Genomic DNA, 23,472 nt, shown 5'->3' on the forward strand with positions numbered 1-23,472 from the left:
AAAATACTGGGCTCAATTTCTACCATTATTGCAAAAGGGAGGTCCAGCCCCTCCCCGATTCATTTCTCATGTAGCACAGCAACCCAGCAGTAGGTTGGTAAACTTCAAACAGGAAAGGATGGGTTGAACTCTGCTTTATTGATGTACAAGTGGCTTCTGACGATCCAATACATCTCTTAACAGCAGTAATGTATATAGAGTTACAGAGTGCACTGTCAGGAGGTATGGCTCAACTTGAACACAAGACAACTCAACAACAGCAGCAGCACAAGCAACCGTGGATAGCTTTGGTTGGGTGGAGTGCAGAGAGAAGAATTATTTCAGAGGCCTGGCTCACCTGTGTTAAGTTTCGTAAGGAAAAAAATGGTTTGTTATTCTTCCTACAAATCTTCCTATGCTGTCAAAACCTGAGCAATCTATTCCTGAACCAACCCACTGTGAAAATATATATATATATAATCTGATATCCCTCAGGTCTACTGGCAAGGAGGAACAGGAAATGTTATTTGCTTTCTAAAACTTCCACGGGGCATTAGAGGCAGTTTGGGTCAACCGTGTCGGGCTGGTCAAGTGATGCACATCATGGCTTAACGATGGAACAAGCACTCTCTATGTATCACGCAGCAAGAACTGGAGAGGCCCTGCAAGACTGAGCAAGCTAAGGTGTAGCAGAGCTGGCGAGTGGAGTGTTTTTGGCAGAGTGATGACAACACAGAAAGGAGAGAGGCTGGGGAGGTGGAATTCAGGACAAGTATGACACCAAACGTCGCCTAAAATGCTGTACTAAATAAGCCAACCAAGATATTTCTAGTTCCCCTGCGGAGCAGATAGCTCTAGAAGAGAAACTGGGTGATCCCTGGCTGCTGGATCATACTGGTTCCTAACAAGGCCGGATAGCCCAGGACAAGGAAGAAACGGGGAGAGGTTCCACTTATCAAACTATTTCAAGTATTACTAAATAACTGAAGTCTCTTCCCCCCCCCCCATTTGGCTTAAGGCAGTCACTATCCGTTCTACAGACAAGAACAAGATTGCAAGCAGCTGCTGGTCTAATGCGAGAGGGACAGGTGGTGAGACGGGAGGAGGGAGTGGTCGTTGCCGGGATCCGTTTTACGGGACAGGCACTACACGCATGGTGTTGGTGTAACCGGATCCAGGGCGCCAGCCAGTCAGCACGATGACCAGATCCCCTGACTTGAAGAATCCACGAGCTTTGCCTGGAAAGGGACCGAAACACAAAATGTGAGAAAGGAAGGCTGGTAATGTGGAGTCCCCAGGTGGTCCTTGACTTACGACCGACTGCTTAATGACCGTCTTAACGAAATGGCCTCAGTTCTCCGCAGAGCTACTTAAAATCCATTTTCAGAGTTATGATGGCCACATTCCCTCTGTGGTCACGTATTCTCATTCGAGAGTGCCTGGCTAACTTGACGGCCGTTTTGTGGTGACCCGCAGTCAGGTGACCACACATTTACAAAGGCTTTTTTGCCAGTTTCCATTACTTTTTTTGTTTACTACAAAAAAAAAAAAATAAAATAAATCCACTCATCGGGGAAAATCTGGTTATGTTATGCCCCGACTTACAATGGAAACTTATCGGTGTAATTTTGGGCTCAATTACTGCTGTGAAGTTGAGGACTACCTACAGTGGACCATCTACTCTGATCTCTTAGAAGTGGCTGGGGAATTCTGGGAGTTGAAGTCCACAAGTCTTAAAAGTTACCAAGTTTAGAAACCCGTGTCCTAGAGCAGGGGTAGGCAACCTCGGCTCTTTTATGACTTGTGGACTTCAACTCCCAGAATTCCTGAGCCAGCCATGCTGAGGGGAAAGGGAGAGGTTTCCAAGCTGAGCCATGCTGGCTCAGGAATTCTGGGAGTTGAAGTGCACCAGTCATGAGGGGGCCATAATTCCCCCATGCTGGCTCAGGAATTCTGGGAGTTGAAGTCCACCAGTCATAAAAGGGCCAAGTTTGAAGACCCCTGGTTTAAATATTTAAATATTTTTTCCTCACGGTCATGTGATCAAAATTCAGGCATTTGATTAGGGATAGGCAATCTTGGCTCTTTTATATGAGTCGTGGACTTCAACTCCCAGAATTCCTGAGCCAGTCATGCTGAGGGGAAAGGGAGAGGTTTCCAAGCTGAGTCATGCTGGCTCAGGAATTCTGGGAGTTGAAGTCCACGAGTCATAAAGGAGCCAAGGTTGCCTACCTCTGTTTTAGAAGATAGGAAGGCTAAATCTGAAACACCCACAAGTCTGGGCACATCACTCTGAATACTGGAGCGCGCGCCTATGGTGGTGTACAGTGTCCAATGGCACCAGTTTCTGGAAAATGCACTGCCACAGCAGTAGGTCATTTCAGCTTCCGTGCTAACCTTATAGGAAGGAAATCCAGACCCATAAATAACTTCTTACCAACATTCATGCCCAAGTTGACGCGGAGATCAACGTCCTCAGCCCAGGCATCCAGGGTTGCCTCCTTGCACATCACTGGGAAAATGCCACGGTAAAGGTGGGCCTGGCGGGCCGCCTGAGCATTACGTGTCACAGCAATAATGGGGGCCCGTGGTCGGTATCTGGACACTAGGTGGGCAGATCTGGAAAAGATTTGGGAAACTTAATTATCTTCATCGCTGCCAGCTGACTTGGAACTCCCCCCAATTCTACAAGTCCAGTTTGGCTTTAAAACAAAGAACCCAAAAGGATGGAAAAAGATAGCCTGAGATTCATACATACACATCATGGTTTCAACAGCTTCTAAGCTTCTAGCAATAGTTAAAAATATTAGTTCCCAGGAGGAAACCACGCAAGTGAATTAGCACATTCAATAAAATATCTGCCCAAAATGGAACATGGTTGGTTTTTCTTTCCAGTTCCTTGTTTTTTTTTTCTCAACATCAAGCATTTGCTATCGACTAAGAGACTGAAAGCATTTACAGAAATAGGATTAGGAGAATACAATCCAGAACTAAATTATATTTGCAAAACACAGTGTTTCAGAACTCCCAAGCAAATGGTAGGTAGGAATCCTTTATGAGAAAACAGTAAGGTTTAGCAGGAAGTTATGTTCTAATTTCAAAGGGTGCTCTAGGCAGGTGCCAATATAATGGATAGTTCATTTCAGTTGCTTCTTTTCTGGTATTTCCCCCAAAACTGCACTCCGCAGCTGCAAATATATATATATATTTTCAGATAGTTCTTGTTTTACAGAATGAGTAATTTAGAACTCTTCATCAATTCTAGCTGTAAATAATAATAATAGTGCAGCCATCCTTGGTCTGATCTGCAGAAAATAAATTCACTGCCCAGTTTCAAGAGATATAAACAAACTGCAGGGTTTCAGCCAGTTGCGTGGCATGCTAAACTTGGCATAACAAAGCCGTTGCTGTGTTCTTGTAACACACTATGTTCAAATAAACATTAGGATTTAGCATGAAGGTCTGGGTCCCATTATACACTGGATCACAAGCAAACCCACCCCCTTTAATGTGCAAACTCTGTGCTGATTAAGAGTGAGATCAAAGGTTCAATGTGTGTTGCACAGCTGTTGAACTGTGGCCACTGCCCACTCAATAACTAACCTCCCACAACTTTTCCACTAAATAGCACTCACTAGCACTTATATACCGCTTCACAGAGCTTTATAGCACTCTCTAAGCAGAGTTAACATCTTGTCCCCCCAAAATCTGGGCCCTCATTTTACTGACCTCAGAAGGATGGAAGGCTGAGTTGGCGAGACTCGAACTGCTGGCAGACAGCAATCAGCACAAGTAGCCGCAGTACTGCATTCTAACCACTGCACCACCTAAAGCAGGTCTTCTAAAACAGGGGTCCCCAACCCCCAGTCCGTGGACAGGTATCAGGCCACAGCATGCCACCAACCGGTGCACACAAAGCCCCATCTAAGGGATGCAGGCAGCACACAAAACCGCGCACTCTCCGGTTCGTGCAAAAACCTTTCTCCATGGAACCGGTCCCTGGTGACCAAAAGGTTGGGGACCTCTGTTCTAAAACTTGCTGGAGGTTTATGCACTGGGAAGTGCCCTCTTTTTTTAAAAGCTCCTAAGACCTGCCCAGTCAAAGTAGGGAGACCCATGAAAATTCCCACTGGGCTTCACTTCTCCTTTTGTTTGCACAAGCCCGCAGCAAGCTGCTGCTTTGCTGTTATTGTGTTTTCTCAATTTTGACAGCTTTTAAGATCTGTGGACTTCAACTCCCAGAATTCCCCAGCCAGCATGAATTCTGGGAGTTGAAGTCCACACATCTTAAAAGCTATCCCGAGCTGAGAAACACTGGTCTGCAAGCCTGCGATGTACAAACTTAATTATGAAAAGTGGTGTATTTATTTTCTTGTCCAGCCCTATACAGAGTTTATTCAGTTCGGAGTGGTGCTTCTGAAGCTTGAGGACCACTGGCTTAAGCAAGCAGTGGGAAGACGCAGTCTGAGGCTATGTTAGCAAGCGCTTCCATCCAGAGACTGAAAACCTGTGCTTGAGAGGGAGAGAGAGCTGAGAAGCAGGGCGCGTCTGTTATCGGGCCATCTGAGCGAGTCCTGGTGACTTCGGCCAGCACCTTCCGCCTCCTACCTTCCAGACTTGGTGAGCACAATAATGGCCCCGCTGCAGCACTTGAAGGAGGCTTCTACGGCACCCACAGCGGCGGCTTCGGTGGGGTCTCGGTTCAGGGGGGCCAGCCGGCGGAGCTCTTCAAACAATTGCCTGTGAAAGATGGCTGCCTCTGCTTCGCGAGCAATCTATAAGAGCAACAGGCGTTCGAGTGACGGCGGTCACGTCAGGCATAGCAAGAGGGAAGGTGGGAACGACGGTGGGCCGAGCGGAGAGAACCAGCGTGGAGGCAACCAAGGTAGGAATCAGCCCAGCTGAGTTGGTCGTCCTCAACAAGAGCAGGCGAGTCTCGGCTCCCTTGGTCTGCGTCCACTGCCTGGCCTCACCTGGTGCAAGACGCGCCCACATCACCCACGCCAGTCTGCCAGTGACCCGTGCATTCATTCCTCCGTGCACAACTGCGAACCTCTCTGAATCTGCTTTGACCTGCCTCAAATCCTGCTTGGTTAGACAGATGAAGACAGGCTGACCCTTTTTACAGTTTTTAAGAGTGCTGTGGGAGAAATCTATTGGCGTGGAGCAGCACCTGGAAGCTTGCTTTTTTTTTTTCTCTCCTTCCCAGAGCACCTCTACCTACCAGTAACAAATCCTGCAAGCTTACTTGCTTACGCTGGCTAGGTCTGAGCCCTACCTGCCGGTTTCTGTCAAAACTATCAAAGCCGGAGCTAAGCACTTAAAAGAGGCCTGCACAGCGCCTACAGCCATGGCTTCGGAAGGGTTGTGGTTGCCAGCAGTGTGACGGTAAAGTTCTTCAAACAGCTGACGGTGAAAGACTGCGGCCTCGGCCTCGCGAGCTATCTGTAGGCCAGAGTGAGAGGGAGGGAGGGAAGGAAGGGAAGAGCAACACAGAAAGGAAGAAAGAGATATATCGAGTAATATGATCACGTTAATAGGCAGAGAGAGTTAATGGCTTATTTGACATGCATGTGACGACGACAAGGAGGGTGAGGCAGCATCCAGCTTCCCAAATTAGAACCCACCACCAAAACCACAATCAGTACCCAAAGAGTGGGATATCGTTCAGGTCAAGTCGAAGAGAGGTGAGTTGCTCAAATCCACCAGTGAAATGAGCTAAATTTCAGGGCATCCGTGCTAAGCTCCGATTACGAAACCAGCATTAACGTGGCACTGAATTTAAATATATTTAAATATAGATTCTGTTGCTGCACCACCCTAATTTTTAGCAGGAAACCAAGTCTCTCATTTGGCTGTAGAAATTCATCTGCCAACTGTCGAGTAAGAATTTGCCCAAACTCGCGATATTCTCCTGTAAATTAGCCAGCGCAGGATTCAAGTAACCGTTTTCCCTCGAGTTCAAATGGCATGTCAATTCCATGCTTATGTGCTCGTGAGAGCTTCCTTGAAAATAACAGTTAAGTCCCAAGACAATGAATTTTCAACCAAGATGTATTGAATTTGTGTGTCCCATTTCAGGAACTAGCCGATATGTGATCTTCCCAGCCAAAAGTTGAGACTTGGCTTGTGTTTTTAAAGCATGCAAAGCTCTACCCATTCCAGATTATTATAAGGAGGCAGTTAAGGTAAGAGTCGATAAGAATTATTTGCAACATGACACATTAGGGAAAGCAACATAACCCAATTTTGGAAAATTACGCTTTTTACCGTACCTTAGCCCTCCAAGGATCAAGATTATGTGAATTTTATAAAGATGGAGAGGATATAAAGCCAGAACCCACCATTATACAGATAGTCTTAGCAGAAGGCACAGTGAGGCTGAGATGCATTTTAGAAGCTGTATTTAATTGCAACCTGAAATACTCTTCTGAGAATCTGTTACAGCAGCAGATTTGTTCTCAAGGATGAGGCCGTGAATGTGTGTCTGGCTCCAGACTACAGATGGAGGCTAATAGGAGGGAAGGCGCCCCCATAAAGATAAAATTCCTCTTTATTTCAGACTTGTGATCCTAGGAAAAGCATGTTCTGATTACAATTCAAAAATGCTTTTAATAACCCCTGGAAGCCCAAGGGTTACGATGTCCTTCAAGTCCCCAAATCAGGCTGTTCTCCCCCCCCCCCGCCGCCTTATTTCAAAATATTATAATTTGAGGGTTTCTGAATGTTTACATATTGAAAATGAAGGCATCAGGAAGAAAGTTCTGCGGGCACTCAATTCTCCTGAGATACTTATGGCAAACAGGACACTGCTTCTAAATCTTGTCAAAGTCAGTCAGGTTTAACACACCCCAACAACTGTTGAGGGCTCTTAGGATCTTTGTGTGCATTTCTCAAATGAAAATAGAGATGAACAGGAAGGTTGAATGTTAACTTTTATCCCTGAATGCTACTGGAAAACAGGTCAACTCTTCTGCTTGTGCAGGTTTCTGGTGGTGCCATAAAGGTCTTCACCAAACTATTTCGGAGGACTGGCTCAATCTTCCTGTGTTCCAGTACTTTTGGAAGAACTGCCCTTTCTGTATTTGCTCCCTAAATTTCATTTAGCCTATTGTCCTAAATGATTTGAAAGCAGATGGGAACGTACATTCCAATGAAGATTTTAGAGGATTAGTATGACAACAGTCATGTTTTTGGCCTCGGGGATCACTTTTCTTTGGAGTGATGATGGACGTGACGTTATCAGAAGAACTCGGTCGCAGCCAAGATGTAGCGTTAGTATCCTTCTCGTACAGGAGAGCTCTTTTGAGGAAGCTAACTAACCTGATACTGCAGCTGACGCTAGTAGGTTATAAGGCTGTTGTAATCCACAGCAAACAGCCAACGCAACCAGTGTTTTAATTTTGGTATTTGGTGCTAAGTTGGTCAATGGAAAAACTACAAAATCCCAAAGCAGATCAGAGAAGTTCTCTGGCAGTTTATGAGGTCAGTCATGCACTTTGTAAATTAGATACTATCCAAGGGCAGAATATTTCAGCAAAATCAAAGGGGCCACCCAGTCCCACCCTCTCCCCTCATCCCTGCCCAGTTACCAGGAAGTTCTAGGGCCGAGAGAGAAGTGAGTTTGGGATTCAGACCCAAGTATTTCCATGCTAGGGATTTCCTACCCCCCCCCAGGCAACATAAAGAAGCCAAGTTACTTTTAAAGCCCAGATAATTAAACAATGGAAGTTAACATGCGAGAGACCAAGGCAATTCTCTTCTTATTCCAACAGGGATCCCACAAAAAAAAAAAAGGCTCAAAACTGAACATGAGGGATCTGGACGGCTTAGGCAACCCGAGAGACAGGTGAAAGGGTCTCAAGCTTTGCAAATCTACTAGATCCCCAGTCCAGTTATACCTGCGTGCCCATAAGAAAGCCTCTGTCTTCTCCAGATGAGGCTGGCCTTCTCCAGATATGCTACACATCAACTTTTACATAATCTGGAAGACGTTAAGCTGGGTGGACAGGCCAGGGGGAAGACCAGCCACTGCTGGATATAACTCACTCTGCTAGCTACTAGCCTGGGGAAGGTTTGGTTGGAAGGGGCAACTGGGAGGGAGAGCCAGTGCTTCTAAACCAGCCAGTGTTGAAGGGCAAACTTACAAGGTGCTGCATCTGGACAGCTTCCAAAGGATAGTCTCCTTTGGCAGTTTCCCCCGACAGCATGATACAGTCGGCTCCATCCAGGACAGCATTGGCTACGTCGCTTCCTTCCGCACGTGTCGGGCGGGGCTTCTTGATCATGCTCTCCAACATCTAGGAAGAACACAGAAAAGAGCAATAAAGATGATTAGGGGACGGGAGGCTAAAGCATACAAGGAACGGTTGCTGGAATTGGGAATGTCTAGTTTAATGAAGAGAAGGACCAGGGGGGACACGATAGCAGTGTTCCAATATCTCAGGGGCTGCCCCAAAGAAGAGGCAGTCAAGCTGTTCTCCAAAGCACCTGAAGGCAGGACAAGAAGCAACAGATGGAAACTAATTAAGGAGAGAAGCAACCTAGAACTAAGGAGAAACTTCCTGACAGTTAGAACAATTAACCAGTGGAACAACCTGCCTCCAGAAGCGGTGAATGCGCCAACACTGGAAGTTTTTAAGAAGAGACTGGACAGCCCTTTGTCTGAAATGGTGTAGGGTTTCCTGCCTGAGCAGGGGGTTGGACTAGATGACCTCCAAGGTCCCTTCCAACATTATTATTATATTAGTAGTAGTAGCAGTAATAGTAGTAGTAGTAATTATCTGGCAGGGAAACTAAAGTTACTTGCTCCACTCCAGGACAAAGTCGCCCTATTAAAATGATCTTGCAAAGAAAAGTGACACTTCTCATCATGTTAACAGAATAAGAGAGTTGGAAGGGACCTTGGAGGTCTTCTAGTCCAACCCCCTGCTCAGACAGGGAAACCCAATACCATTCCAGACCAATGATTATCCAATTGCTTCTGAAAAACCTCTAATGATGGAGCACCCACATCTTATGGAAGCAAATCGTTCCATTGATTGTTCTCACTGTCAGGAAATTATTCCTTAGCTCTACTATTCTAACTACCTGCCGGGAAAAATGGAGGGCAAGAAAGAAGGGGACGACAGAGAATGAGGTAGCTGGAGGGAGTCACTGAAGCAGGAGGCGTGAGCTTAAATGGACTCCAGAAGATGGTAGAGGACAGGAAGGCCTGGAGGAACATTATCTATGGGGTCGCGATGGGTCAGACACGACTTCGCAACTAACAAGAAAAATTCTAGTTCTATCTAACAAAGCTGCAGGGGTCAAAGGAAGGCATCAACTGTCCTCAAGGCCAAAAAAAAATTAGCCCTTTAATAGAAGTAGTTCCCCATCCAGGGGAACCTACCTAGCTTCAAACTACCTCTAAAGTTCTGCTAAAGAAATGCAACCTCAAGATTTATAGTCTAAGCCCTGAGCTGATTCAAACTGCCTTCAGAGCCAATTACCTTATTGTAAGAGAGGGCTTATGCCAATTGTTTAATTGTGTTAAAGCTCTTAGCGCATATTGCTTCAGTTGCAATCACTCGTTTATTTTTACCACACTTTGAAGCGGAGTCACAGCTTCTGGGAGAAGTATGTGTGTGTTTGTGTGTGTGTGTTTGAATTCCTGAATTAACCTCTGGCTTTGGGGTGTCCTAACAATCTGCCTCATCAGCAACACTTCCCCACCAGTCCAATTAAGCAGAATAGGAATCCATGTTCCTCCAAGTTCCAAGACATTGCTGTAACAAAGTGCCTTTCTCTGCAAGAACGTTTGAACTAACCACTGTAAAGGACAAGGTAAAAAAATCTAAGGACACTCAGCCAAGTTCAAATCCTTAATTCTATAGGCTAACCTGTAGGACGCTTTAAAAATGGTTCCGGACGAGCTTCCATAGTAACTTTTTTTTTTTTTTTGGCTATTTCAGGCACCCCACTAACCTCTGTCCTCTTTTATTTCCCTTAGCGATACGGGCACAAGATGCCACAGTAAGAACTGCCGAGCAAGACAGCTCTCCAGGGCCGCAGAGCCCTTAAGCGGCTTTGCTCAACATCTTCAAATACCTGAGTAGCACAGATAATAGGCTTGCCGGCTCGGTTGCATCGGCCAATCATCATTTTCTGGGCAAGGAAGACTTTTTCGGCTGGAATCTCAATACCAAGATCACCCCGGGCTACCATGATGCCGTCACTGGCTTCCATAATTTCATCAAATCTGAAAAGAGAGAAGGATTACGGGAAAGGCAGGCAGCTATGTGGGGAGAGAAGCCAAGGGGGGGAGGGGAGCAGACTGGCAAGTCCTGTTAACTACAATTAGACCTCGACTTACAACCGTTCGTTCAGGGAGTTCAAAGTTACAATGGCACTGAAAAAAGTGACCTTCAGTTATGACTGTTGCCGCATCCCCAGGATCAATATTCAAAGGCTTGGCAACTGGTTCATATTTACGACGGTCGCAGTGTCCCGGGATCATGTGATCCCCTTTGGCAACCTTCTGACAAGCAGTCAAAGGGGGGGGAAGCCAGATTCCCTTAACAATCAGGTTAACAACTGCAGTGATTTGCTTAACAACTGTGAGCAGAAACAGATTAGATATAGATTGATATATAGATGATATAGATTGATATAGACATATATATATAGATTGATATATATAGATGATATAGATGATAGACAGATGATATAGATTGATAGAGGATAGATGATATTGATATAGATGATAAAGAGATATAGACAGATATATAGATTGATATATATATAGAGAGATGATATAGATTGATATATAGAGGATAGATAGAGGATAGAGATATAGATTGATATATAAAGAGTGATGATATAGATATAGATTGATATAGAGGATAGATGATATTGATATAGATGATATAGACAGATATATAGATTGATATATATAGAGAGATGATATAGATGATAGATAGATGATATAGATATGTAGAGGATAGAGGATACAGATATAGATTGATATATAAAGAGAGATGATATAGATGACAGATAGATGATATAGATTGATATATAGAAGATAGATAGATAGATAGATAGGCAGGCAGGAAGGCAGGCAGGCAACCTTTATTGTCATTTTTTACCGTGGGCACAATGGCACACATTAAAAATGAAATTTAATTGCTTGCTCTCAAAGCGTACACATACATAACACACATTTAAACATACTCTGTACAACATATGTATAGACCCACACCCTTACACATAAGTAACATATAAATATTCATCACTGTAATGATTAATGCTGTAAAATGGGGCAAAGCTGATTTAACAAAATGCCTCATTTAACAACAGGAATGTTGGCCTCAGTTGTGATCGCAAGTCGAGGACTACCTTTATATGTGTCAAATAGTATACAACCGGGGGGGAGGGGGGGAGAGTCAAGTCTGCTGAGCATTTCAGGCAACAGAGAGACAAGTGATTTTCGAAGCCAAAAGGAAAACCCGAATAAAGTTATCTGGCAAGGCCTGGATCAAATAAGCCTCAGGTATGACTTCTTAAACCAGCCCCTCACCTGCGAACCCCCTCGTGGTTTTCAATCTTGCTGATGATCTTGATGTTCTTCCCCTTTTCCCCAAGCACTTCCCTGACAGCATGAACGTCAGCCGCTTTACGGATGAAGGAGGCGAACACCATGTCCACGTCCTGCTCGACACCAAACTTGAGATCCTGGATGTCCTTCTCGGAAACAGCAGGCAGGTCTACAGCAGCCCCAGGTAAGTTGACCCCTTTTTTGCTGCCCAACGTCCCTCCGTTCTCAACTTCGGTTATGATAAAGTCAGCACCTGCCAAGGATTTGAAACATCAACAGGGTCAATGTCTGTGGAGATGCTCAATTGTCCAGGTCATGGTTGTCCCAAAGGTGTTTCCCCCCCCCCAAAAAAAGGCAACTGGACTTTCTGAAGAAGCTTCTTCAGTCCAGCTGCCTTTTGGAAAAGCACCTTTGGGATCAACATGGTCACCTTGAACTCTTGTAGGCTCTTGACATCTTTGCAAAAGAACTTTGGTCAAATTGGCTGTTATATAGATCAGAGGTCCCCAATCTTTTGGACACCAGGGACCAGTTCCATGGAGAGAGGTTTTTCCACGGACCGAAGGGTGCGTGGTTTTGTGTGCTGCCTGCATCCCGCGGATGGGGCTTTGCTTGTGTGTGCGGACCAGTTGCTGGCATGCTGCAACCCGTTACTGGTCCATAAACTGATATAGATTATGGTATAGAGCAGTGGTTCTCAACCTGTGGGTCGGGACCCAATTTGGGGTCGAACAACCATTTCACGGGGGTCACCAAACAACGCAGTCTGCCATTTTTTCCCCTTTTCCTTAGCTGTGCTACTCCCTTTTATTCTATTGGCTTTTGAAAGCCAATAGAATAGACTCTCTGAATAGAGTCTAATTCTATTGGCTTTCAAAAGCCAATAGGAATTGTCCAGGCTGTCTCTGCCCTGCTGAGCCCGCCAAAAGTCCCATTCTGCAAACGGTGCTGCACCAGTTGAGTAGTCCTCGACTTACGACCGGTTGAGTAGTCCTCGACTTACAACCAGTTGGGGGGTCATGGCATTAAAAAGGTTGAGAACCACTGGCATAGAGAATGTTTTTTTAATAAGTGATGGTCTAAAGGTGAAGACGCTCGCCTCCCACTCAGGAAGCTGAGCGTTTGATGCTAGGCAAGGACAGATATTTCTTTACCAGGGCACAAAGAGAAAATATCTGCGTGAACTCCACTTAGGTGTCAGGAAGGCATCGGGTCAGTAAACTCTCAACTCCATTCAGTTGCCTCGACACCCACCTCATAAAAGGGATGACAGGGTCATAAAAAGAGGGGGGGAGAAACATTTTTCAATAAGCCTTTTGAGTTGAGAGGATCATCAAGCCAGTTTGCATCCTTGCAAGTAACGTAAATGGCGATGCTGTGATTTTGTAAAGTTTGTAAGGCCCCCACCGGACCGGCCAAACTTTGTAAACGGTGGGTCTAATGAGATATTTCTATTTAAGACTTTGGGTGCATTATTTGGAATTCGTTTATTAGATTTATTTGCCGCTCATCTCATTTCAAAGGACTCTGGGCAGAACTTACCTTTCTCTTTCACTTTAAGGGAAATAAGCCCATCGTCCACGTAGATTTTGCTGCCGAGTTCCACAACCTTGGTGATATTTTTGTAGTCCACCCACAATACATTCTCATCGCACTTCTCCATAAAAGCGTTGTCGAGAGTCACTTTCAGAGTTGCACCCTTCTTAAGCTCCACTTCTGCTGTACCACTCTGCAGGCAGAAATCAAGTTGAAACCACAGGGATTCTGGGGCCCCACATCCCAAGACCATCCAAAAGCAACATCTCCAGAAGGTGCAGGAAGCCAACGCAGGTAACTTCCCCCTCTTTCTGCAGGGCTCCATGCTTTAGACCAGTGGTTCTCAACCTGTGGGTCAGGACCCCATTTGGGGTCGAACGACCGTTTCACGGGGGTCGCCAAACAACGCAGTCCGTCATTTCCCCCCCTTTTCCTTAGCTGTGCTACTCCCTTTTATTCTATTGGCTTTTGAAAACCAATAGAATAGACTCTCTTGAATAGAGTCTAATTCTATTGGCTTTCCAAAGCCAATAGGAATTGTCCAGGCTGTCTCTGCCCTGCTGAGCCCGCCAAAAGTCCCATTCTGCAAACGGTGCTGCACCAGTTTAGTCCTCGACTTATGACCAGTTGAGTTGTCCTCGACTTACGACCGGTTGGGGGTCACAGCATTTAAAAGGTTGAGAACCACTGCTTTAGATTAATCTGGAAAGTCTACTACAAAGGCCCCCAACCTTTTGGGCACCAGGGACCGGTTCTGTGGAGAGAGGTTTTTCTGTCGACTGGAGAGTGCGTGGTTTTGTGTACTGTCTGCATCCCACAGATGGGGCTTTGCTTGTGTGTGCGGACCGGTTGCTGGCATGCTGTGGCCCGGTACCAGTCCACAGACCGGGGATTGGGGACCCCTGCTCTACTATATAACTGCTCTGTGATCCACTGCTATATTCTTAATCACTGGGGAGAGAAAGTCAGTCTAGGCCAGGAGTAGATAACCTTGGCTCTTTTATGACTTTTATTCCTGAACCAGCCATGCTGAGGGGAAAGGGAGAGTTTCCAAGCTGAGCCATGCTGAAACCCGCAATGACAGAAACCCACTTACCCCCTTGATGAGCCCAGTTCGAATCTCAGGCCCCTTGGTATCCAGGGCAACAGCAACAGGTCTGTAGGAAATCGGATCAGAAGCAAAGCTTTCGGTAGCTTCTCGTACATTCTTGATTGTTCCTGCATGATACTAAAAGAGAGGAATGTGCAAATCTTATATAATAAATGTAACTGTTTGCTTAGTTTAGTCTTGCTGCCTCAATTTGCTAAACACCATCCATTAAATCCATATCTAGACTTTTTTTTTTTGATGGGACAATTGGTTTATACCTATCTCTGAACTCACTATAACTCAGGGTTAAAAATCAAGCCAAGATCCCACAAGAAACGTTAAGCTAGAGAATTATTTCACTTCACTACCAGAGTGCCAAAACTGTGCTGAAGTCAGTAAAGGAAGATTTAAAGAAGGCAATTAATCAGTAATTGTAACTATTGTATATACGTATACTTGAGAATAAGCCCACTCCACTGGTAAGCCGAGTGTTCTGCCAAAATATTATAAGCAATATGCCATCTCTAGTTAAAACAGGAAATTTTTTTATGTTTTTTTACAATTGTCTTATGGTATTTTAGTTAAAAATTCATGGGTCAGCATATCCAAATAGGCTTATCCACAAGTATATACGAGGACTTTTATTACCACGTATATATGTAGATAAGTTCATCCAGGGTTAAGCTGAACCCAATTTTTGAGGAGTATTGTGGCATCTAAAATTCTCAGTTCATCTACAAGCATGTATGATACTTGAGAATTTATTAATTTAAGATCAAGCTTTAAGGGGGGGAGCCAGTTTTTAAGAAAGGTAGATGAACAAGGCATAGCATTTTGTGCACTAAACTGAAACTCCACTAAGGTTTTTCAATTGGTAGCTTGACCTTTTGGAAGTGAAGAGCAGCCTGGTGGCCTTTAAGAAAAGATGTAGATGGGGGCAGGAGGGGGGGGAGAGTATCTCCTAACCATAAGTTGTACTGCTGAGAAGGCTGCTTTATTTATAGAAGTGGGATTGTCCTCTTCTCCTGCAAAGTACCACAATTCTTGTGACCTTAAAGTGAAATGCTTTTCAAAGGCCACAGAGCTGATCCTTAAGGCAGATCTGATTTATTTTGGAAACAGATGCACTACCTTATCAAAGTTGGAAACCTTTCATTCCAGGAATTACTTGGATCCTTTAAAATGTTATCACTTCATCCAGTTAACATATCCTGCCTGGCACTCAGTAAAATTTCATTTAGCTTTCAAACATCACAGTAAAATTTGGTTCGACCATTTCAAATCTGCAGGGATACTTAGAGCTAACCAAATCAAGTGTTTCAGGATCTTGTGGAAGGCATGCAGCAGGATCTAGTAACGGGAACGACAGCTAAACTGTCTTTCAGCACTGGACAGTCCTGGCTTAAGGGAAGATGCAGGGTTGTTGTTTTTTAATCTTTTGATATTTGTTCTATGTGTCCAGAAGTTGTACAGAGCTTTCTGGCCAGTGCTCTCTATTTTAAGATGGCCAAGACTTTATTGTGTGATCTTTTTTCAGGCCCTACTCATTTCACATTCCGTTTTCGCAATTCTGTTTTTGTTTAACCCAGGCATTTGAGGTCTGCTGCCATTTGAAACTAGAAGTAATTCAATCCACGTTGACCTCAGAGGGAAGACCATTTAAGTCAACCAAGTAGAAGGCAGCAGGAATCATTAGCCTTACAAAATAATCCAATCTCATTTTACCAGAAAAGGGACAGCAGTGCACCATGCATACGTGGCAAAGAACTGTAGCATCCACGCTTATTAGAATTATTTTGTGAAGCTGGACATTGTTTCATCGAGCAGGACATCTGAAATTATAAGCCTAAATCTGGAGGCCGAGATTAGTCTGTGTTACTGAATTCAGTGCTTATTGAATAAGAATCCCTAATTTATTACTGCTGCTTTGCTTCTATGTCAGAAAGAGGTTTTCTTTCCATTCCCATCAATTCCTGCCCTGGGTTTTCGTCTGATTTTCTTGTACCTCATGAGTTCCGTGAGAGAAGTTGAGACGGGCAACGTTCATTCCAGATTTAATCATTTCTTTCAGCATTTCTACTGACCGAGAAGCCGGACCTAAGAGACACAGATAAAACTTTGTGAGCAGAGGTCCATTGCTAAAATCTCTACATCCATAGCTCCTTATCAAGCTAAGACCTTACTCTTCCTCTACAAGTTTGCAACTCACTTTTCTTTACTTTGACATGTATCCCATTTCCTTATTTAAATAAATGACACGAAATGACATGGTCTAAAATGAGATAGGGACCCCTGCTTGTGCAGGAGGCTGGACTGGAAGACCTCCAAGGTCCCTTCCAAGTCTGTTAAATAGTTACATTCAGCATGTCAAACTTCCTGAAAAGGGATGTCAATGGATCGCTTTGCAGGTATGGCAGGAACAAGACTTTAATAGGAAGTCTCTTAGCTAGACAGATGTTCCATATATGAACTGAACTGACACACAGGGGTGTCCCCAAGCCAATCTCCATTTGGAGGCTCACCCCTAACTTACCGATGGTGCAAATAATGCCAGTATTTCTTGCTGTGACTGGTGGGGAATCAATGTCCAGTCGGCACATATGTTCCAAAAACGTGTCTGCCATGGCAGCGTACAGCTGCTGGGTCTGGATGAAAGCGTCATTGGTCGACATGGTTGCTGACAGTTGATATCTAAAGCAAGAACACAAAGTTACAGTTCTCAGTAACATTCAGGAGCAGGTACACCAAATGTTTTATCTCGAAGTGTTCCGTGCAGAGAATTCTCAGAAATACTCCACTTGGAGGGTGAGAGAGAGAGAGAGAAGTCACTTTCAGCATTGGGGAGGTGTTTTTAACCTGAAACAAGACTAGTCTGAGCTCTGAAAATCTCCCTTTGGATCCTAGGCGTCCTGTTTTGTCCTCGTAACAGCAGTTTTGTAATTCAAGGATAAAACATTTCATGACGTCTCAAGGAGCAACAGAGGCCTCCCCAATTCATCTGACACTTGTTTCCTATTGCTTAACTTATGTCCTTGCTCAGGAAGGAGGCGGAGCAAATTTAGTATAACCCATAAATGCGCTACTCCTCTGAACTGCAATTGCATGTACCAGTCCATGCACCTTTGCTGCACCAATCCATTGCCATGATCCAATCCCAAACAGGACAAGGGATGGTGCAAAATGTGGGTCTGGCTTCAGAGACCTTTTTGCTGAATGCAGGGCAGAAATTATGCCAAAAATGCAAACTGAACCACTTCAGAGGCAGCCCTTAAATGTAGATGAACCATCTTCCCAGGGCTATGCAGATATAATGCTGACCACTCTTAAGATTCCCATTGGTGTGTGGCCATTAAATGCTATGAATGCTAAAGAACAGTAGACTGGAGGACTCAACAAGTTCATGAGTGCCTACTGTTAAAATTCTGGGAGAATTTTATGCTAGGAAAGACCGTTAAAGAGTCAAACTACATATTGAATCTCAAATAACCGCCATATCACACTGTACAAAATAAAAGCAGGATATAAATCTAATAACGAATGTGTAATGTTCAGGAATAAAAGTGATTTGAGCTTAATTAAGACTATCCTATACACCTCACAGGCAAAACACGCTCAACATTTTGGGTTCACAGTCGAGACACCACCTTGCAATTAAAAGAACAAAATGAGAAAAATAAAACTTTTAAATGACATGTTTTAAGAATTACATTTCCTAACGTAACAAAGGAACCACCAAATTTCACTTTGGGAAGAGCCCAAGCACCTAAAAGAACAGGCATCACTTAATCGTAATTTCTCAAGTTTTAAATAGGGTTCCTCAAGCTGCCATGAAAATCTGTTCTTGCTTCAGGTCTCTGTTTATTCCAGGATTTTAGACTGACTCTGCTTGGTTAAGATGCTCCACCCTGCTGTGCTACGTGCAACTTTGCACTTTCCCCGTGCGCATGGCTTTAAAGAGAGTGCCCCAGGCTCCCCAGAGGATTCCTAAAGGAGGCAGCTTTCTGCTAAAATTCTGCAGCAGCCTAAAATATTTTTCTGCTTGTTCCAACTATTTGCAGAAAGTCACTGATGTTAGCTGTTCACAATTGATATTCCCTGAGGTCAAATCAATTCACCTCTGGGGGGTTGGGAAAGAAATATGCTAGAGCTTAGTTTTTTTTAAAGAAGCAGGTTTTATTTATGCTCACTTTGATTTAATTTGAGAAGGAAGATTTATACGAATACCCCCAAAGCTTTTAGTAGGAAAAATACAGGCCAATTTTGCATTGCAATTCAGACGTCTGGTTGCTTGCAATTCTTAAAATTGTTGTCAGTCTTGCACAAATCTGAGGAGCGACCAACGTACAAATTTATCATTTTTTTTCTTCCCTGCAATCTGCAATATAAGTGTGCTTTTTAACACGGCCCAATCCATTTTGGAAATATGAACAGGTAAGAGATATCCATAGTTGCTACTGCAAGTTAACAAACGTTACAGGTGGTCATTCAAGCATCTGCACCCTGATTTTTAATGGGGGAGGGGCAGAGAGGGTACCCAGTTGCAGAAAGTTGATTTAGTCTCCTGAGGCCACAATTCAAGTCTTAACGTGAGAGACTCAGCCCAAAATATGTGAACTGTTAAAGCAGGACTCATGTGACAATCTTCAAAATCATACTTTATGAGTTATTGCCGAAATGCTACATTAGATAAGGAGTAACACTAAGTGCTGCAATGCTATAAAACGTGTTTGTTAACATACCAATCCCATATGATCAAAGAAAATGGGTGGTCCCTAATTTGAAATTGCATGGGTTTCCTTAAGTATCATGCCCATCGCCCCCAGGAGATTTGAAGTGACCAGTCTTTTAACTATTTTTTTAAAAAAATAAAAACCAGTACTCAGAAAGCCAAATGGAACAGATGCTATCAACCAGAAGGCAACAATCTTAAGGCTAAATGTGGGTACCTGAATGATGCCTGCATCATGTATCTGAAGCTTTGCTGCGCCTGGCTGCTATACTGGCAGCCAGCTGCTATTACATCTTATTTCCATCCTACGCACCAGTTTTCACAGCAATCTGCTGCAAGTCACGAGCACCACAGAAAACTCAGGTTTTGAACACGTCTGAAGCAAGCAACTGTGCTTTTCTTCTTTGAGTATATTTATCATTGATTCACCAGTTAAATACTAATCCCAGTGTTAAAAAGCCACAGCATGCAACGTCAGCCTTCATCTGAACTTATGTTGCTTAAATTGGCACTCCCAGAACCCTTGATTAATAGTAATGGGCTATTACTATGAAAGTCTCTATTATTTGTCTACCAAAATCCACTTAACGTGAGGGTGGGGTACCAGCCTGGGAAAAAGAGGTGAGTGGAGATAAAGCATGCCTGGTCTACTTCCTCAAATGTGAATTTCCTCACATTTGCCAAAAAATACCCCATATTAATGCAGCCCAAGATGAGTCCAGAAAGCTTACATAGCAGCAATTGGTAGCAATTCCCGTGCTATTTTATTTAATAGGCAATATCAACATGAAGATGCAACAGCAAAGACCTACCTCTTCAAATGATTCTGCTCAATCATTCTGCACAGTCATTTCCTTCTTCTGAATACCCAGCATTGCATCACATTTCTACCATCTGCCCACATTAATGCTCATCCCTCCCTGGAGTCTTTAGGAACATTGGGAGCACTTGAAGATGGGGGGGAAAATCTGATCTTTCATGAAAATTTGGCTAGCTGCAGCTTCTGAGCAGCACACCAAGTTCTTTGCAGGGATAGAAAGATCCATCTGGTGCAATGAAGCATCTCCATCACCCTCTGTCCCGGATTCTCAGCACGTGGCCTTTGAAAGAATGAATGCCGTGAGCTCACTTGGGGAGGCCCCAGATGGCTCTTTGTCTGAATTATAACTCTGCACTGGTCCAAGGTTAGTTCTGCACATGGGAGGAGACTATGCGCTTTAAGATTCTGGGTATTTTGCCCTGGGAGAGTGGGGATGGCAAAGCACAACAGGCAACTGTTGTAAGGACCGGCTTGTGCAGCATCACAAAAGATTCTGGAGTGTAGCTGGCAGAGTAAACAATAGCAAAATCAGCCTGGGGAGTGCAACCTTACTTCTGACCATGGAAGGTAGCAATTTCCTATTTTATTAAGACAGGTGTATCCACAGGGCAGTTTTTGTGCACTACCTACTTTAATCTGGTACTCTGGATGCCCAGACTAGAACTTCTATGATCCTCAACCACCATGGCCTGCATGTGGAGAGATCCTTGAAGGCTCCAAACCACAGAAACCTCATTGTACACTAATATTCTGAGGGGCACCTGGGCCAGGTCTTTCACTCCTTTGAAAAATTTTGCCCCGAGGTTACAGCATTCAACTCACCCACCCACCCAACAGATGTAAAAGAAAAGATAAGCTGGCATTTCCACAACAGAAAGGAAAGTTGCAAATATTAGTGAGAGTGATCCCCTTTGTTCCTTAAAGGTTTGTCCTGCAACTGGCAACATGCTGCGGTAAGGAAGGTCATCCCAGGAAACGCCACATCATGGCCGAATGAACAAGGATGCTAACTCAAGGGTGAGACTTTTGCACCACTAGCTGGGGGAGGGAGGGGGATTGGAGTATGTGGGAAAACAGCAGGCAGAGATATATAAAGACCCCTGGCTGCCTTGATTTACGATCTGGTCCGGCCTCTCCAGATCCTTTCAGGGGAGACCAGGAAGGTCAGAGGAGGCAAAGTGCAACCAGATCTCTCCTGATCCATCTCTTGCCCGCCCCCCTGGCAGAGACCCAAGAGCTCCTGGAATGGCAGGAGAAGCGCAGGGGGAAGGGGTTCCCACAACCCCCCAGAGTGGAGGTCTTGCACGTGGGGGAAGAAAGCCGAGGGGGAGAGCCTGGGAAGAGATGGAGGGGGGGAGAAGGCGGGGGCGGGGGGGCAGAGAGCCTCCCAAGGCCTGCGCCGCTGCCCCGCGTCCTGTCTCTGCGCCGGCCTTCCCCGACCTCTGCGGGGAGGGCCCCCGGGGACTCTCCAGCATCCCGAGCCGGTGCTGGGAAAGGACGCGGGAGCTGCAGCGCGGCGGGCCGAGCATCCCCGCCTTTCGCTCCCAGCCAAGCCAGCCCGAGCACGCGCCTGGCCGGCCCCGCGCGTCCCCGAAGCCGCGCAGGCGCGCTGGGGCGGCCTTCGTTTCCGAGGCTGGGGAGGTGGTTGCCCCGGACAAAGGGCCGCGTGCCAAGCCGCTCCTCCCCAGCCAGCGCCCGGCCCACGCCGCTGCCTCGGGGGGCGGAAAGAGGGCAGCCTCGCCGCTGCCGCTCTCCCCGTTTGCAAAAGGGGGAAGGAACGGTTTGGTTTTTTTTTAAAGATGCGGTAGTGTCTCTTCATGAATATTTGGCTGCCTGGATTGCAGCCTTTCTTGCCCGGGCTGAGAAACACGGGCAAGGAGCCCGTTCGCACGTGTCGCAGATGCAAAAAGCGGCGGCGGGGGCCACTGGGATCCCCGCATGGAGTTCCCGACACAAAAGATCGTCTACGGACCGGGGGGGGGGAAGGATAAAGCGCAGCATCTCACTCCGCCATAGGCGCCTCGCGCCTTTCCCCCCCCCCCCAAACACGCGGAGTTGCAATCTCTCCTCTGCGGAAGAAGCCGAGCTCCCGGCAGGGGATGATGGGGGCGGTAGTCGGAGGGAGCCTCCTGCTACTGCTGCAGCGCTCGGCTGCCCCGCGGCCGTCCTGCCCTGCCCTGCCGCCCCCCTTTCACCTACCCGGCTTCCAAAGGTCAGTTCCCGCGGAGAGTCTCCACCTCTCTGAGCGGCGGCCGGCGCAGCGCAGCCAGAAGGTGATTCAGGGCCGCCTCGCCACGCCGCCCCCGCGAACCCCTCCGCCGCCCGACGCCCCGCCCCTTCCAATCTCGGTTGCCTGCCCCGCGGGGCGGGGCCTCGGGACTACTTGCTGCTTCTTCCCGCCTTCAGCGGAGGGATCGGGGCCTCGTGCAGTGGAGCCCAGCCGGCAACCGCCTCCGAGGGCTCCCTTTGCCCCCCCCAATTGCTTCTCTAAATTCCTTCGCGGGGGGTTCCTCCCAAGGCCCCGGGCGGCCGCCCCCATCCTCCCCCGCCGGCCGAGGAGACGAAAGGGGGGATGCGGTTGTCCCAGGCCAGGACTGAAAGAGGAGCCTTGCCGGGCAGGGGCGTCCTCTTTCCGGCCACGTCCCTCGGATGCTTTGGGAAGGCCGCGGGCAGGGCCGGTGGAGAGCAGACCCAGAGTCGGTTCCCTCTGCAAGGCGGGCGGGGGGGGGGACTCTGGACCACTTGTGGATAATACCGGGGGGGGGGGGGTGTCCGGAGGCTGAATTGGTCAATTGAGCCTGGAAGCCAGGAGCCTGGCCGCAGAGGCCCTTGGTGACCCGGCGCTTCCGGATGAAGGGCCAGATCAGGGGTTCTCAACCTTAGCAACTTTAAGACTTGTGGGCCAGATGAAGAGCCGAGGTGGCGCAGCAGTTAGAGTGCAGTACTGCAGGCCACTTTAGCTGACTGTGTTCAGCAGGTCAAATCTCACCGGCTCAAGGTTGACTCAGCCTTCCATCCTTCCGGGGTAGGTAAAATGAGGACCCAGATGGTTGGGGGCAATGTAAATGTATATATATATACATTGCTTACTGGTGTACACCGCTTAGAGAGTGCTTGCACTTAAAGCGGTATATAAGTCTCATAAATAAATAAAGGGCCCTGCAAATGCGGGATGTGCTGAGCCGGTGCAGGGAAGCGCCTGCAAGCCACGTGCAAGCCCGCATCCATCCTGGCCGTTTTCCTGCTGATGGAGCAGATTAGCGGAAGCGGGACCTGCGGCTCTGAGCAGCTCCCTTGATGATGCCGGCAGCAATCTCAAACGCCGCGCAGAAGTGAGGCCCCGTCTTTGCGGGAGGGCTTACTTGCTCCGAGTAACGGGGACTCGCGTGACACAGCAGCCCGGAGCTACTGCTAGTTTTTGCAAGGGGGAAGGAAGGTCGCTTTCCCCTCGGTTCCGTTTCCTCGTTCGGGGAGCTGCAAGGCTCCCGCTTACTGCAGCCCGAACCGCCTCGGCGCCCGGCGAAGCTTGATCCGAGAGACGGCAACCTCTTCCCACGTTCGGCAGAGAATTGCTGGGAACGAGGCCGTCAGGCTTTTTTGCACCTTCCCCCTCCTTCCATCTTTCTCAGGGTGGCTGGATGGAAAATTTTAAGCTAGGTCAGAAGCGTGGAGTCTTGTGGTTTTTGAATTGGCCTGATGGAAACTAGCCTAAAGTAGTAGTTACTTTTAACAATAAGCATGGA

General features: G+C 46.4%; 1 protein-coding gene and 1 long non-coding RNA gene across 3 annotated transcripts; one reads left to right on the top strand and one right to left on the bottom strand.

Annotated features, from left to right (window-relative positions):
* Positions 1-118: 118 nt before the first annotated feature.
* On the bottom strand, positions 119-22,074 carry PKM (pyruvate kinase M1/2). 2 transcript variants are annotated; one of them, XM_039339587.1, is made up of 11 exons: positions 21,929-22,074; positions 16,714-16,871; positions 16,186-16,277; positions 14,187-14,318; positions 13,097-13,283; positions 11,537-11,807; positions 10,069-10,219; positions 8,127-8,279; positions 4,588-4,754; positions 2,417-2,598; positions 119-1,217 (listed from the first exon to the last, which is right to left on the bottom strand). In XM_039339587.1, the coding sequence occupies exons 2-11, from the start codon at positions 16,850-16,852 to the stop codon at positions 1,111-1,113; spliced, it is 1,581 nt and encodes a 526-aa protein (XP_039195521.1). In that variant the 5' UTR covers positions 16,853-16,871; positions 21,929-22,074; the 3' UTR covers positions 119-1,110. The 2 variants fall into 2 exon arrangements, with proteins under 2 accessions (XP_039195521.1, XP_039195522.1); XM_039339588.1 differs by lacking the exon at positions 4,588-4,754 and adding an exon at positions 5,258-5,424.
* LOC120306395 lies at positions 13,316-14,295 on the top strand. Its single transcript, XR_005556265.1, has 2 exons — positions 13,316-13,384; positions 14,115-14,295. It is a non-coding gene; the product is annotated as an uncharacterized LOC120306395 (long non-coding RNA).
* Positions 22,075-23,472: the final 1,398 nt, after the last annotated feature.

Source organism: Crotalus tigris, unplaced genomic scaffold (assembly GCF_016545835.1).
Source record: "Crotalus tigris isolate CLP2741 ecotype Arizona unplaced genomic scaffold, ASM1654583v1 scf7180000017735.2152567, whole genome shotgun sequence".
NCBI lineage: Eukaryota > Metazoa > Chordata > Lepidosauria > Squamata > Viperidae > Crotalus > Crotalus tigris.

What these genes read in the sequence shown, in the direction of transcription:
- PKM (XM_039339587.1), bottom strand. Translation starts at nt 16,852, where the DNA reads ATGTCGACCAATGACGCTTTCATCCAGACCCAGCAGCTGTACGCTGCC. An exon ending in TGGCATTATTTGCACCATCG is followed by an intron (nt 16,278 to 16,713) that starts GTAAGTTAGGGG and finishes TGTGTCTCTTAG; the next exon opens with GTCCGGCTTCTCGGTCAGTA. An exon ending in CCTTAAAGTGAAAGAGAAAG is followed by an intron (nt 11,808 to 13,096) that starts GTAAGTTCTGCC and finishes AATCCTTGGCAG; the next exon opens with GTGCTGACTTTATCATAACC.